Source organism: Euleptes europaea, chromosome 7 (assembly GCF_029931775.1).
Source record: "Euleptes europaea isolate rEulEur1 chromosome 7, rEulEur1.hap1, whole genome shotgun sequence".
NCBI classification, from domain to species: domain Eukaryota; kingdom Metazoa; phylum Chordata; class Lepidosauria; order Squamata; family Sphaerodactylidae; genus Euleptes; species Euleptes europaea.
The window spans coordinates 87,792,982-87,808,278 of record NC_079318.1 but is presented as its reverse complement, the minus strand read 5'-3'; the positions used below and the strand labels follow the sequence as shown (position 1 = coordinate 87,808,278).

General features: G+C 48.7%; 1 protein-coding gene across 1 annotated transcript; it reads right to left on the bottom strand.

Annotated features, from left to right (window-relative positions):
• Positions 1 to 1,039: 1,039 nt before the first annotated feature.
• TRPT1 (tRNA phosphotransferase 1) lies at positions 1,040 to 7,694 on the bottom strand. The gene is made up of 7 exons (XM_056853470.1): positions 7,689 to 7,694; positions 7,074 to 7,155; positions 5,824 to 5,993; positions 4,523 to 4,697; positions 3,468 to 3,524; positions 2,160 to 2,270; positions 1,040 to 1,062 (listed from the first exon to the last, which is right to left on the bottom strand). Exons 1-7 carry the CDS (start codon positions 7,692 to 7,694, stop codon positions 1,040 to 1,042), a joined length of 624 nt encoding a protein of 207 aa, XP_056709448.1.
• Between the last annotated feature and the right edge of the window lie 7,603 nt (positions 7,695 to 15,297).

The window sequence follows — 15,297 nt, the reverse complement described above, 5'->3', positions numbered from 1 at the left end:
TTGGACAACAGCATTGGAACGGAAAGGAAACTCTAACCTAAGTTTGCCAACCTCCAGGTGAGGCCTGGAGTTCCCCCAGAATTACAGCCAATCTTCAGACTAGAGATCGGTTCCCCTGGAAGAAATGGCCGCTTCAGAGGGTGGGCTCTATGGCATCACATCCCCGCTGAGCTCCCTTCCCTCCCCAGGCTCCACCCCTCAAATCTCCAGGAATTTCTAACCCAGATTTGGCAACTCCACCCCCCACTCCCATGCACTGTTCCCCAAATTGACACCACCACAACCCGTGACACTTTTTGCCCTATTAAGAAAAAAAGACAGTACTGGGAGCGTGTGTGTCTCTCCCCCCCCTCAATATTAGGGCTAAAAGCAGGTGGGGGCAACAGCATTGGGAGAGGAGAACTGCCCCCCCTTCCCACAGCCGCTTTTGAATTTCCCATCGGTGGATATGATCTCCAGGGTCTTGGGTAGTTTGGCTGCAGGAAAAGAGAGAGTCTTGGCTAAGTAAGAAAGGAATTGATGGGTGGGTAGCGGGGGGGACGGGACTGCCCATTTTATTGTAACGGTGTTGAATTTTTTTATTCTGTTTTACTGAAGGCCTCTCAGTTGGGTTTTGCTTTTTGTTATCTGCCCCAAAGAGCTATAAATAAAAATGTTCTTCTCGATTCTCAGTAACGTATCATCTTTTTCTTTCTTTGCATGTGTCTGAAGCTGTCACCATAAAACACCCTTTAATCACATCGTCATTCCACATTTTAGAGTGGCCTTGATTCTCCCCCTTTTATTTGGTGAGGTTCTGTTCCTCATTTTCCAAGTGGTTGACAAGGGCTATTATTTTGCAGCTAGGTGCTTATGTCTAAGAACTGCTTGTGAACCAGATTAAAAGTCCATATTCCAGCCTGCTGTCTTCCACTACAGCCAATGAGGAGTCTTCAGCAAATCTATAAATATGGCATGAAGGCATAGAAGCAGTCGGTATTCACAGGTAGACTCATGGGGGAGACGAGGTAGAAGAGGTCAATCCCGGCATGGAGATGGGTCACTCAAGAGAAAGCTGGCACCCTGCAAGGAAAAACCCCCAAAGATGTTAGTCAATGGCCTCAGGCAAAAAAGAAAGAATTCACATTCGAAAGATGCAATTCAGAAAGGAATTTTCAAGCAGAACCGTGACTGTGAAGCCCGCGCATACCTGCTTTGCATTTCTTAAGAGCCCCTTTAACGCGACCTTTTGTGTTTGCTCTGCCCCCGCCTCCAAGAATCCCCTCAAGGAAGCATGCAAAATCACAGCCGCGCGTTAGCTACGCAAACAGCGATTGCTAATAGCTATGGAACTGAAGGAACGAAGGAGCAGGTGAGCGGGGGGTGGAATTTCTCCTTTTGCATTGGGACTGTGAATAGGCATTTTAAAGGTTGCATTTTTAAAAAGAGCTTTGACCCTGCATAAATGACCTAAGTCTCTAGCTGAAGAAGAAGCTACCTTGGTAAAGGAGAATCAACTGGTTGAAATTCGGACCAGAACCAACGGGTTGAAATTAAATCAAAAGAGTTTCCGTCTAGACATTAGGAAGAATTTTCTAACAGTTAGAGCGGTTCCTCAGTGGAACAGGCTTCCTCGGGAGGTGGTAAGCTCTCCTTCCCTGGAGGTTTTTAAGAAGAGGTTAGATGGCCATCTGTCAGCAATGCTGATTCTGTGACCTTAGGCAGAAGATGAGAGGGAGGGCATCTTGGCCATCTTCTGGTCACTGGGGTGTGTGTGGGGGAGGTAGTTGTGAATTTCCTGCATTGTGCAGGGGGTTGGATTTGATGGCCCTGGTGGTCCCTTCCAACTCTGATTCTATGATTCTAATCTGACACAGCAACTTGTAGCAGTAGGGATTGTGATTTCAAAGACTTCTGGGCAGTTTTTGGTAAGGGCAGTGGGGATTTGCAGCATCAGAGGATGAAAACTGGTGGGGAGAGGGAAACAGGATTTGGGCTTGATCTTTGACTCTGGTGAAAGGCAGTCCATGTATAAGGGGATCACAGCAGATCTGACTCCGTAGCGCTGACCCGCTGTGGCCTCAGGCAAGTCCCTTTTGGGCCCTCTGTGAAATCCGCCCCACTCCAAATTGACCACGTCCTGCAGCAATACAAGCAACAGAAGCCAGCTGGGAACTTACGATCGGGCCGCAGCTGCAGGGCTTCCTGGAAGTACTGAGGGACCAGCAGCCCGTCGCCATCGCCGGGGGTGAGGATGACACCGTTAGCCGAGTGGTAAAAAGGGATTCCGTCTGCAGGAGAAGAAACCAGGCCTGTGGCGCTTATGTACAGAACAACCTCCATTTCCGGCCCCCGAAAGTGGTGTGACAGGAACCCTGAATTTCACACCCTCTTATTCTCCACTCGGGTTCGGCTGGTTTGAAGAGACCAAGTCCTATGAGGAAACACTGAAGGAGCTGGGTATGTTTAGCCTGAAGAGGAGAAGACTTAGAGGGGATATGATAACCATCTTCGAGTACTTGAAGGGCTGTCATACAGAGAGGATGGTGCTGAGTTGTTTTCTGTTGCCCCAGAAGGTCGGACCAGAACCAACAGGTTAAATTACATCAAAAGAATTTCTGTCTAGACATTAGGAATAATTTTCTAACAGAGCGATTCCACAGTGGAACAGGCTTCCTCGGGAGGTGGTGAGCTCTCCCTTCCCTAGAGGTTGTTAAGCAGAGGCTAGATGGCCATCTATCAGCAATGCTGATTCTATGACCTTAGGCAGATCATGAGAGGGAGGGCCTCTTGGCCATCTTCTGGGCATGGAGTAGGGATCACTGGGGGTGAGGTGGAGAGGTAGTTTGGCATTTCCTGCATTGTGCTGGGGGTTGGTCTAGATGACCCTGGTGGTCCCTTCCAACTCTATGATTCTAAGATGCATTCCTGGGGTTTAGGATGCCTGCGTTCTATTCCCAGTTCCCCAACATGACATTAAGGGAGGTCTAACAAGCAAGAGCCAAAGCAGTGGAATATACACAGCAGGGATCCCCCAACTGCATTGTGAGGGACGTAAGTGTACCAAGAGGAATACATAAACAGGTCAAAGTACACACTATACAGAGGTGGAAGAACAGTTCACCTCTGTATGATTCATTGCCTCCTTCCACTTAGGATGGGACATGCTGCTGAGCTTCCCATTTTAATTTAGAGGGGGAAAATTCAGCTATCTAGAGTTTGAGGAATTCCATTGGGCCTGGGTTCCAATCCCTGCTAAGCCCTGAAACTCAGTGAATGAAGGAACCGGGCCAGCCACGATGTCAAAAGCTAAGCTTACCTTTCTGGCTTGTTGCAGAGATAAGACGGGATGAGGCAGTGGAAGGAAGAGACGCTTGCTAGAGAGGGCAAAGGATGAGTGGAAAGGCCTTGGCTACCAAGTCACCTCCCCCATTTCTCCTTCGGCGGCGGGGGGGGGGGGGAGCTGCCTCCGCTTCCTCCTCACTCACCTGCCAGAGCTTTGGCTACATCAATGGTTATGGCCACCTCACAGTTGTTTCTCATTCCTGCAGAGCAAAAACCACATAATGGTCTGTCAGACCCAGACATACTATTTTCCCCCCTCTGGCGGGAGTTTTTACATGACGAAGTATTAAAACTGTGACTCTTTCTTCCCACTGCCTCAGAGGCTGGCCTGAACAAAAACACTTCACAGTCCTTCCAAAACTGAAGAAGAAGAAGAAGAGTTGGTTTTTATATACCGACTTTCTCTTCCACTTAAGGGAGACTCAAACTCTTCCACTTAAGGGAGACTCAAAATCACCTTCCCCTCCCCACAACAGACACCCTGTGAGGTAGGTGAGGCTGAGAGAGTGTGACTAGCCCAAGGTCACCCAGATGGCTTCATGCGGAGAAGTGAGGAAACAAATCCAGTTCACCAGATTAGCCTACGCCACTCATGTGGAGAAGTGGGGAATCAAACCCGGTTCTCCTGATCAGAGTCCACCACTCCAAACCACTGCTCTTAACCACTACACCACGCTGGAAGGGAACAGGGGGCTTTCCTAACCCACTCCAGAAGAATGTTCCGAAAACGAGAAGTGGCAGCCATGGAAAACATGCATCCTTCCTACTTCAGTAGATAGTCTGAGGGGCAAAAATGTTTAATAATGCCCTCTGGGCTGATGTCATCTGGGGTTGACAGAGAAACAGACTTCAGGGATACTGGAGAAATTCAGTGGACTGTGGAACAGGGCTGTATATCCAGTTGGGACTTGTGTGTTATTCTAGGTTTGCTGTTGCAGGGTTACTGATTTCCCCTTTGTGGCGGTGGAAAGCGCTGTCAAGCCAACGCTAACTTATGGTGACCCCTTAGATTTCTCAAGGCAAGAAACGTTCAGAGGTGGTTTGCCATTGCCTGCCTCCGCATCGCAACCCTGGACTTCCTTTGTGGTCTCCCTTCCAAGCGTTAACCGGGACCAATCCTGCTTAGCTTCCCAGATCTGATGAGATCCAGCTAACCTGGGCCAGCCAGGTCAGGGTATTAAGAGAAAGGACGACTCACCGCTCAAGACAGCCCCGTCCCCTGGCAATCCTGGCGCCAAGTGGATGTGTGTTCTCCCCATCCTGGACAAGCCCTTACTCCGAATTGCTGGCCAGTGGCGCAGATACGTGCCGTGGGCTACGGTTTCAGGGAAGTCCGCAGGGTCCAGCAAAGGGATCAGTTCCAACTCAGATACCTGCATTAAAGAATAATGGTCAAGACACCAATCCACTGCAAATGACCAACTTACTCCTGCGTCTCCCACCCCACTCCTGCAATTGCTCTGCCCTACTTCTATAGCCTTCCCTTCCCTTTTTTGCCCTGTGACCTCTGAGATGCTAAAGAGTCACGACTAACTGTGGAGCAGATTTAACAGGGGGAAATGTATTATATTTAATAGACAGCCACCGTAGTGTAGTGGTTCAGGTGTCAGACTAGGATCTGGGAAACCCAGGTTCGAATCCCTACTCTGCCATGGAAAATTGCTGGATGAAAATTGCTGGATGACTGTGGGCCAGTCACACCCTCTCAGCCTCGATCCTGGCTAGTATTTGGATGGGAGACCTCCAAGGAATACCAGGGGTGTGATGTGACATGGTGGCAAACCACCTCGAAACATCTCTTGCCCAACACCTTTCTTGGCGCCAGTCAAGTGTTTTAACAAAGTGGTTGGGGCCAGGCGCCACACTAACCCAGCAGGGCTTCTGAATGGCCACTGAAGATCCAATCGGCCAGGCAGATTAAAATAATGTCTTTTCAGTGGCAGCGGCCACCACGATGTTGGTTTTATTCTGTCTCTCATTCCTCTTTCCCAGTGTACGGTTTACCCTTCTTCCCTGTGTTTTCTCTGAGTATGCATATCGCTCCACCTCCTGTGGCAGCCATTTTGTGATTGGCTCTGCTTCCTGTGGCAGCCATTTTGTGGTTGCACTAGGGTTGCCAGGTCCCTCTGTGCCACCAGCGGGAGGTTTTGGGGGTGGGGCCTGAGGAGGGCGTGGTTTGGGGAGGGGAGGGACTTCAATGCCATAGAGTCCAATTGCCAAAGCGGCCATTTTCTCCAGGGGAACTGATCTCTGTCGGCTGGAGATCAGTTGTAATGGGATCTCCAGCTATCACCTGGAGGTTGGCAACCTTGGGTTGCGCTCACCACCCAGTGTCAGAATTCCAAAGGTGCCCGTAGGCACAAATAAGGCTGGGGACTTCTGCTGCAGCATAACCTCTTGTGTTTTGCCCTATGGAATAATGATATCCACGTGGTTCTTTCCACAGCTCTCAACCCAACCAGCCTTTGACTCATGCTCTGCCCTCCCATACACACCCACCTGCAGTGAGTGCCCTTGATTGGCACGGATCTGGGGGCGTCCGTCAGAAGGGTGCAGCCGCACAGCAAAACGCTGCTTGTCGTTCGTCTCCACAATGCGCTGCACATCGTCCAGGGACCAGGCCTTAAACTGGGGCAAGCGGAGGACCTCTGCTATGTCCACAAAGCCATCTGCATTCAAAAACAAGATGGTGTGTCATTTGGCCGCCCTGATGCCACTGTGACTGTGCAAACAAAAGCCCGACTAAACCCTACCAAGGCCTGATCCTGCCCTCTAGCATTGATATTCAGAGGTTGACTGCTTCTAAATGTGGAGGTTCCTTTTCATCGTCATGGCTAGTAGCCATGGATAGTACAGCCTAGCCTGATCTCAGGAGATCTCGGAAAATAAGCAGTGTCAGCCCTGGTTAGTATTTGGATGAGAGACCACCAAGGAAGTCCCGGGTCGCTACGCAGACGCAGGCAATGACAAATCACTTCTGTTCGCCTCTCACCTTGAATACCCTACAGCAGCAGTTCCCAAACTTTTTGAGTCGTGGAGCACTTTTCAGGAGATAAATTAGTCACAGAGCACCTAGAATCATAGAATCAAAGAGTTGGAAGGGACCGCCAGGGTCATCTAGTCCAACCCCCCCGCACAATGCAGGAAATTCACAACTACCTCCCCACAACACCCCCAGTGACCCCTACTCAATGCCCAGAAGATGGCCAAGATGCCTTCCCTCTCATCATCTGCCTAAAGTCACAGAATCAGCATTGCTGACAGATGGCCATCTAGCCTCTGCTTAGAAACCTCCAGGGAAGGAGAGCTCACTACCTCCCGAGGAAGCCTGTTCCACTGAGGAACTGCTCTAACTGTTAGAAAATTATTCCTAATGTCTAGACCTATATACTAAACTGAATGACAGTAGTATTTTTCTTTCCAATCTCTTCACGGAGCACTAGATGTTTCGTGGAGCACAGTTTGGGAACTGCTGCCCTACAGGGTTACTATAAGTCAGCTGCGACTTGATGGCACTTTACGCACACATTATTTACAGTCTGCTTTTCTCACTGACACAGTGTAAAAGCCAATGTAGTCAAAATGATGGGTCTTCCAGTAATCAGTGCAACAGGAGAAGTATATGGAAATTAAAACCAAGTGCCAACTTTTTTTTCAGTTGGGGCTGTGTGTCTTCTAAGCCAGGCAAAAACTCAACCGGCAAGGCTTTTCCAGGCAGCAAGGGGAAGATACAAGGCAGAAACACTCACCAGGCCCCATCTGTAATCCCAGTTTGTTCGCACCGTGGCGCAGGGCATAAGAGAGGGCTTTAGAGAGGCGAACGTCTGCATCCTGTAACAAAGTTTGGAAAGAAACAGTCAGCCGGTAAGGGAGTATATTGTGGAAAAGGAAAGCGGGACTCTGAGACCATAATACTAGTATACAACGAGAAATTTGGGGATCGGCAGATTGTCAGATAGAAGTGAGAAATGCTGCATCTGTGGGATGCAACAGTTGAAAGAAAGTTGTGGTGCAGCAGTTAAGAGAATGTGCATAGTGAGAAAGAAAGAGTAGAGCTGCCAGGTCCTTCTTCGCCACTGGTGGGAGGTTTTCTTTGGGTGGAGCCTGAGGAGGGCGGGATTTGGGGAGGGGAGAGACTTCAATGCCAGAGAGTCCAATTGCCAAAGTGGCCATATTCTCCAGGGGAACTGATCTCTTATCGGCTAGAGATCAGTTGTAATAGCGGGAACCTTACTCAGTGGCAACCTTACTCAGAGTGGCAACCTTACTCAGAGGCCTTTGCATATATCATGCCAGCTGACCCCAATTGCTTCTTTGCAATCCAGATTGATTAAAAATCAGGGAGTCCTTGGTTTGAATTTTACCTCCATCATGAATCCACTAGGTGGCCCTTAGGACAGCCACTCTCTCAGGTTCAGACCACCCCTCCTCCTGTAATGTGGAGATAAAACTGGTAGAGTTGCCAACTACAGCTTGGGAAACTCCTGATTTGGGGGCTGTGCCTGGGGGGGAGGGGCAGGGAGCTCAGTGGGGATGGGATGCCATAGAATTTGACCTCCTGGACCTGCCATTTCTTTCCGGGGGGGGGGGGGGGAAACTCTGTAGTTTGGAGATCAGTGGTAATTCCAGAACTCAACTTGATGTTAGTAACTATTAACTGGCCTACTTCACAGGGCTATCATAAGCATTACAACCAGCGAACGTATGCAAAGTGCTCTGAAGTTTTGAAATCCTAATTCTAGTGCAATAGCACCTTAGGCATTGACAACTTTTGAGAGTTGATGCACCCATTGGCAGATATCCGAATTATGTTGATTAGTAATTCTTATTGTTAAAGGAAATTATACATCCTCCTTCTCTGAGCATAACAGACCCATCAAAATCAGTCATTTCCCCAGTGGTTTTATACCCAAAGCAGTGTCGTGGTTAGCAGGGACCAGGACACTGAACAGACAGAGCTCCCGGATGAGTTGGCAGCTGAGGCTGGGCCCTCTACCTCCTTGGAAGTTAGCAAATGGTCTCTATCAAAGGCTGAAGCCCCCGCTCCTAGCATGAGTAATGAGGAGGAGAGACAGCTGCAGCTGACAAGCAGAAATGCATATACACCACCTGCTTGGCTCTATTTTTTTTAACCTTACGAATAGAAGAAGAAGAGGAGTTGGTTTTTATATGCCAACTTTCTCTACCACTTAAGGAAGAATCAAACTGGCTTCCAATCTCCTTCCCTTCCCCTCCCCACAACAGACACCCTGTGAGGTAGGTGGGTCTGAGAGAGCTCTAAGAGAGCTGTGACTAGCCCAAGGTCACCCAGCTGGCTTCATGCGTAGGAGTGCAGAAACCAACCCAGTTCCCCAGATAAGCGTCCGCCGCTCATGTGGAGGAGTGGGGAATCGAACCCGGTTCTCCAGATTAGAGTCCACCACTCCAAGCCACTGCTCTTTACCACTACACCACACTGGGGTTTTTCCTTTCATTCTTATGTTGAAAGCTGAGTTTCCCGGCATGCCGTGTATCCTTTACTGATATACATATCTGAACTTGCATTGTACGCTGGTGGAATGCTTGGTTCTATTTTTGACATGCAAAACATTAGCCTCCTTTCTCATCACACACAAATCCTGACCCCCTAAAAGGACTCCTGTAACTTTTACAGTTGCACATAAGAGTTAATTTCATCCGGTGTAGGTGGCAATGTTGAAGCAGCTGCACATAGGAGAATTCTCTCCTGTAAGCCACATTTAAAACAGCAAGAAGCTGATCAGGTAACATTGGACGGGCGAGAAAAGTCGTATCCTGTATTCAGATGTCTGAACTGTGGTGTTGGAGGAGAGTTTTACGGATATCGTGGACCGCCAAAAAGACAAATCTGTGAGTTCTAGCTCAAATCAAGGCTGAGCTTTCCCTAGAAGCTAAAATGTCTAAACTGAGGCTATTGTACTTTACATTCTGAGAAGATGATACCCTCGGGAAAAGACAATAATGCTAGGAAAAGTTGAAGGCGGCAGGCAAAGAGGAAGACCCAACATGAGATGGATTGACTCCCTCAAGGGAGCCACGGCCCTCAGTCTGCAAGACCTGAGCAAGGCTATTCACGAGAGGGCGTTTTGGAGGACATGGATTCATAGGGTTGCCATAAGTCACATGAACACATGAAGCTGCCTTATATTGAACCAGACCCTTGGTCCACCCAAGTCAGTACTGTCTACTCAGACCGGCAGCAGCTCTACCAGGGTCTCAGGCTGAGGTCTTTCGCATCACCTACTTGCCTGGCTCCTTTAACTGGAGATGCCGGGGATTGAACCTGGGGCCTTCTGCATGCCAAGCAGATGCTCCACCACTGAGCCACGGCCCCTCCCCTAACACACACAATTCAGATCTGGCCAGGGACCCCATGCAAATCCGCAGTGTCGGTGGGAAGGCCTCTGACCTGATCTCTCCGCATCCTTCGGCTGGCCTGTTTTCCGTGTCTCTTTGGCGACGCTCCCCCAACACTTGATGTTTCCGCCTCCATAGCAAGGTTGCCACTACTGTGTGCAGAAACCTAAGGCTCAACTGGAAATGAACCAGAAATCGGCCCCTTCCCCCCCTTACCTATTTCTGCTTTCCATCCCCCCCCCGTGCCCACTCTGCACAATACACGCAGCTCCTTCTCCCAGACTGCAAGCTCTTCCAAAACACGGGCTGCAGAGCAAAGCAAACCTGAAGCTATGCTCGTCTATAGTCACTCTGGGCCACAAAGGCTTCTGGGAGTTGTAGTTTTTTCGTTTCACCGTTTCCCCCAGGTCCCAGGACATGTCTTTCTCCTTAGGATGGAGAAGTATCTGAAGAAGTGAGCTGAGGCTCACGAAGGCTCATACCCTACCAGAAAATACTTTTGTTAGTCTTTAAGGTGCTACTGGACTCTTGCCCTTTTTGACTACTGCAAACAGACTAACACGGCTACCCACTGTGAATTATCCTTAGGATGGGATCTCGGTATTCATTGTAAACTGGAGAGAGTCGAAAATGTTCTGTTGTCAGATTTTTCTAGTAATCAGGATTCGTCTCCAAGTTTCAGACTTCTGTCTATTGCAGAAAGCTATTGGGATGGTACCCCCTCCCCCCAGTCATCCACCTTAGACCCCCAGTTCTAGGAGGAAAGCTGGGCATAAAAATACTTCGGTTAAATAAAAAGCAGCGAGACGTTAAGGAATGAGACAGGCGCGCGGCGTCTCCAGCAAATCATCCTTTGCGTTTATTCCCAAAGCCGTTGCAGAAAAGAGCAACCAAAATGATCCGGGGACTAGAACAACTGCCCTATGAGGAGGGGTTAAAACGCTTAGAGCTGTTTAGCCTGGAAAGGTGGTTAAGGGGAGACACGATAGAGGTCTATAAAATTATGCATGGTTTGGAGAGAGTGGACAGGGAGAAGCTTTTCTCCCTCTCTCATAATACTAGGACACGGGGTCATCTGCTGAAGCTGGAGGGTGAGAGATTCAAAACTGATAAAAGGAAATATTTTTTTACACAACTCATAGTTAAATTGTGGAACTCCCTGCCCCAGGAAGTGGTGATGGCTGCCAACTTGGGAGGCTTTAAGAGGGGAGTGGACATGTTCATGGAAGAGAGGACTATTCATGGCTACTAGTAATAATGGATGCTAGTCATGATGCATCCCTATTCTCTCCAGTATCAGAGGAGCATGCCTATTATTTTGGGTGCGGTGGAACACAGGCAGGATGGTGCTACTGCAGTTGTCTTGTTTGTGGCTTCCTGGAGGCACCTGGTTGGCCACTGTGTGAACAGACTGCTGGACTTGATGGGCCTGGGTCTGATCCAGCAGGCCTTTTCCTATGTTCTTATGACTTTAGAAGCATAGAAACATATATTTGATACAGAAAGACAGTCCCTGAATTTCACCCAGGCAGACAAATTGCTAGCAAAGGACCCCCTCCAATGAGAAGTTCATATTTCTTTTTTTCGTTTGGGGCAACGCGTCTATATCTCGCTTGGCCACTAAGTGGCGCTGTCGGCCTTATTTCTGCGCTCGTCAAAGTCAGGTTGGGTTTGCGTAAAGAGCTCCCTGCGCCCAGACTCGAGAAGGTCATTTCAAGAGCGAAGAGAGTTGGGACCAGGCGGGGAGAAGCAGCCCGAAATACCAAGGAGCAGGAGATGGGGCTGCGCTGGCAGTTGGGACGGGCAAATTGCAGCAATTGGAAAGAGCGGAGGAGTCTGGAAACGTAAATGCCAGACAAGCTCCTATTAATGGCGGTGGGGAGAATAAATAACCTTCCCGGATCCTTTCTCTTCCCTTCCCCTGCTGTCTGGCGAAATGTCGATTGTAATCTTCTTGGGGGCAGGGGCCTACTTAAAATGCGCAGACGTTAAGCAGTTCAGAAATGCCCTGCTGGGTCAGACCGGTTCTCACAAATGCTCCCCCGCTGAAGCCTAAAAGCCAGGCAGGAATGCAAGGGCGGCCCCTTGCCTCCGTCCCCCCCCCACAACTGGTATGCAAAGGTACACTCCCTCTGACCATGGAGGCTCTATTTAGCCTGCTGTCCATAGAACTCTCCAGGATCAGAGGAGCATACCTATTATATTAGGTGCTGTGGAACACAGGCGGGATAATGCTGCTGCAGTTGTCTTGCTTGTGGGCTTCCTGGAGGCACCTGGTTGGCCACTGTGTGAACAGACTGCTGGACTTGATGGGCCTTGGCCTGATCCAGCAGGGCCTTTCTTGTGCTCTAATTATCCTCTGTGATTTGGGGTAGTCCCCTTTGCAAGCAATCTTTGAGGTTTTACTAATAATTATCTTGTATTATTGCTCATTATTGCCCTGACCTGGATGGCCCAGGCTAGCCTGATCTCATCAGATCTCAGAAGCTAAGCAGGGTCAGCCCTGGTTAGTATTTGGATGGGAGACCACCAAGGAAGTCCAGGGCTGCTAAAACCCTGAAAACCCCAAAAAAGGGTCACCATAAGTCGGCTGCGACTTGACGGCACTTTACACACACATTATTGCTCATTATTCTTTTTAAATTAAGTGTACTGGGAAAATGCAGCTTGGAGGGATGGGGGTTGCCAGAAAAGCTATCTCCTGCTCCATCCCCTTGACTTTAGCAGAAGTTGTATTGCAGAAATCAGACCATGGAGATTTTCCTGGCATGGAATCTCTCCAGTGTGTTTTGATCCTCCAAGCTCTGGATGGCGTATGTGGTCCTTCATTCCCCATTTTATCTTCATAACAACCCTGTGAGATAGATCAGGCTAAGAGTATATAACCTGGCCCCAGGTTACCCAGTGAACGTCATGGCAAAGTGGGGAACCCAAACTTATCAACTGATAATTGCTCAACATGTTTACCCTGCTTTTCCTCTAACAAGCTCTGGCCGCTTCACATCGCGGAGTTCAGCGAGTTTAATCAGTTGGTCCAAAACACTCCACCAGACGTCAGCTACTATAAAAGTGCTTAGTTTATTTACAGTGTATCAAATGTCCAGCATACTCTTCCATTCAGCATATACTCCAGCATAGCCTCCGGTTTAGTCCTCAGCATAACACCCCAACACTGAGCCTTAGAGGCTACACATTTATATACATATTGCCACCAGATACTTATCAGGCCACCTGCTGTTACACCCACAGAGTTGCATCACCTTTCCGGCCATATCTGGTTCCTTCCAGTTTACACTGCTGCTGCAGGCCATTACAGCCTCTTACATCAGCCCAGATCCTCTTGATCTGACAGGTACTGACAGCTCTTTCTGACCAGCTGTCCTGTCATAATATTATAGCATGCTTGTATTTCCGACAAATTTCCAATCCCCCAGTTTATTCACAACAGTGAATCTGTGAAGCAGGTTAATTTGATAGAGAGTGTGACTGTAGAAGTGTGACTCAGCATACTTCATGGTTGGCAGGAATTCGAACACAGGTCTCCCAGATCCTTGGATGATACTCTAACTACTATGCCTTACTGGCTCACACAAATAATTTCTGGTAAAGGATCAGCATTGGCGAAGCCATGGCTCAGTAGCAGAGTATCGGTTTGGCATGCAGAAGGTCCCAGGTTCAATCCCCGGCATCTCCAGTTACAGACCAGGTAGAACATGATGTGGACAGTTAAAAGGACCAAGTAGGAGGTGATGTGAAAGACCTCTGCCTGAGACACTGGGGAACTACTGCCAGTCTAAGTAGACAATACTGACCTTGATGGACCGATGGCCTGACTTAGTATAAGGTAGCTTCATATGTTCATGTGTTTGTTTTCAGAACTGTAGCTCAGTGGTAGAGCATCTTTGGCATGGAGAAGGTCACAAATTCAATCCCTGGCATCTCCAGTTGAAAACACCAGGCAGTAGATGATGTGAAAGACCTCTACCTGAGACCCTGGAGAGCCGCTGCCAGTCTGAGTAGACAATACTGACCTCCCTGGACCAATGGTCTGATTCAGTATAAGGCAACCTCGTGTGTTCATGTGTAGGTGAGCTACAGGACCAGTTCAGAAGTTGGCACAGTCCCCAAACTCCCACTCTTTACAATTCTGAGAAGTTAGTGTGCTGTGGGGACTTCAGCATTGCCAACACTTTTCATCAGCCTTGCTCCTCTGCTTAACACCATCTCGAAATGTAAACGTTAAGAACATCAGAACAAAACAGAAAAAAAAGAACATTAACATCACAACAAATCTTGTAAGTTAATCAAGCAGATTACATGTTAACAATACTTTGGCTTTACTAGAATTTTAATATGTTTAAAAAATGAATATCCTAAATATTTACGACTAGATATATAATTTTCTACTCTACAGTAAAAAAAAAATCTGTCTCATAAGTATTCAGCATTTAATTCTTAATATTACCTAACTTAACCTTCAACCTCCATGTATTTATAAAACAGTTTCCATTTATCGTTAAATTGATCAACTGTTCTGTTCTGCCTGCAGACGGATATACCTTTTTGCTTACCCATTCCTTTTTCCCTTCTGTACCCTTTATATAAATTAATAATTTTAAAAAAAGAACATCAGAAGAGCATTTGGGAACCAGAGCAGTGGTCCATCTAGGTCACCGTCCTGTCTCACACAGTAGCCGAAACAGTTGCTCTGGAAGGCTACAAAGCCGGCCATAGAGGCCAAGGCCTTCCCTTGATGCTGCCTCCTAGCACTGTTATTCAGATGTGCTGGCTCTATTCATGGAGGTTCCCTTGGCTAGGAACCACTGGTGGACCTCTCTTCCGTGAATCCATCGAACCTCCTTTGAAAACCATCTGTGCTCGTGGCCGTCACGACCTCTCCTGGCAGCGAATTCCACACACTGTAATTGGCAGGACCTCTCCACTAGTCCCCAAGGCTTAGTGGCTCTGGGGTCCTGGGTAATAGTCCAGGATAGGGCACCAGAATCAGTGCTGCCCCTCTGCTAGGTCCTAGGAAGGGGCAGCCCTTGCCCTATTTCCCAGTTGGATGAGTGCGATGGCGGCAACAGGAGCCTGGTCTAGAGAGCCAGCATGGAGTAGTGGTTAAGAGCGGCGGACTCTACTCTGGAGAACCGGGTTTGATTCCCCACTCCTCCCTGTGAGCAGCAGACTCTAATCTGGTGAACTGGGTTGGTTTCCCCGCTCCTACACAAGAAACCTGCTGGGTGACCTTGGGCTAGTCACGGTTCTCTCTGAATTCTCTCAGCCCCAGCTACCTCACAAGGTGTCTGTTGTGGGGAGGGGAAGGGAAGGTGATTGTAAGCTGGTTTGATTCTCCTTAAAAGGTAGAGAAAGTCAGCATATAAAAACCAACTCTTCGTCTTCCTCTTCCCCCACCCCCCCATCAAGAGCCATGGGTGGTTGGGCCCCAAGCAAGGGGCCCAGGGCAGCTGCCCCATTGCCAATTTGCCAAGACTGCCCATGGCCATGCCACTTTGCTTGCCCTCTTTCTGCAGACCAAAGCACTGCTTAGTGCACAGAAGTGGGTCACGCTGGTCCTTTTTCTGGACAGTTGACCAC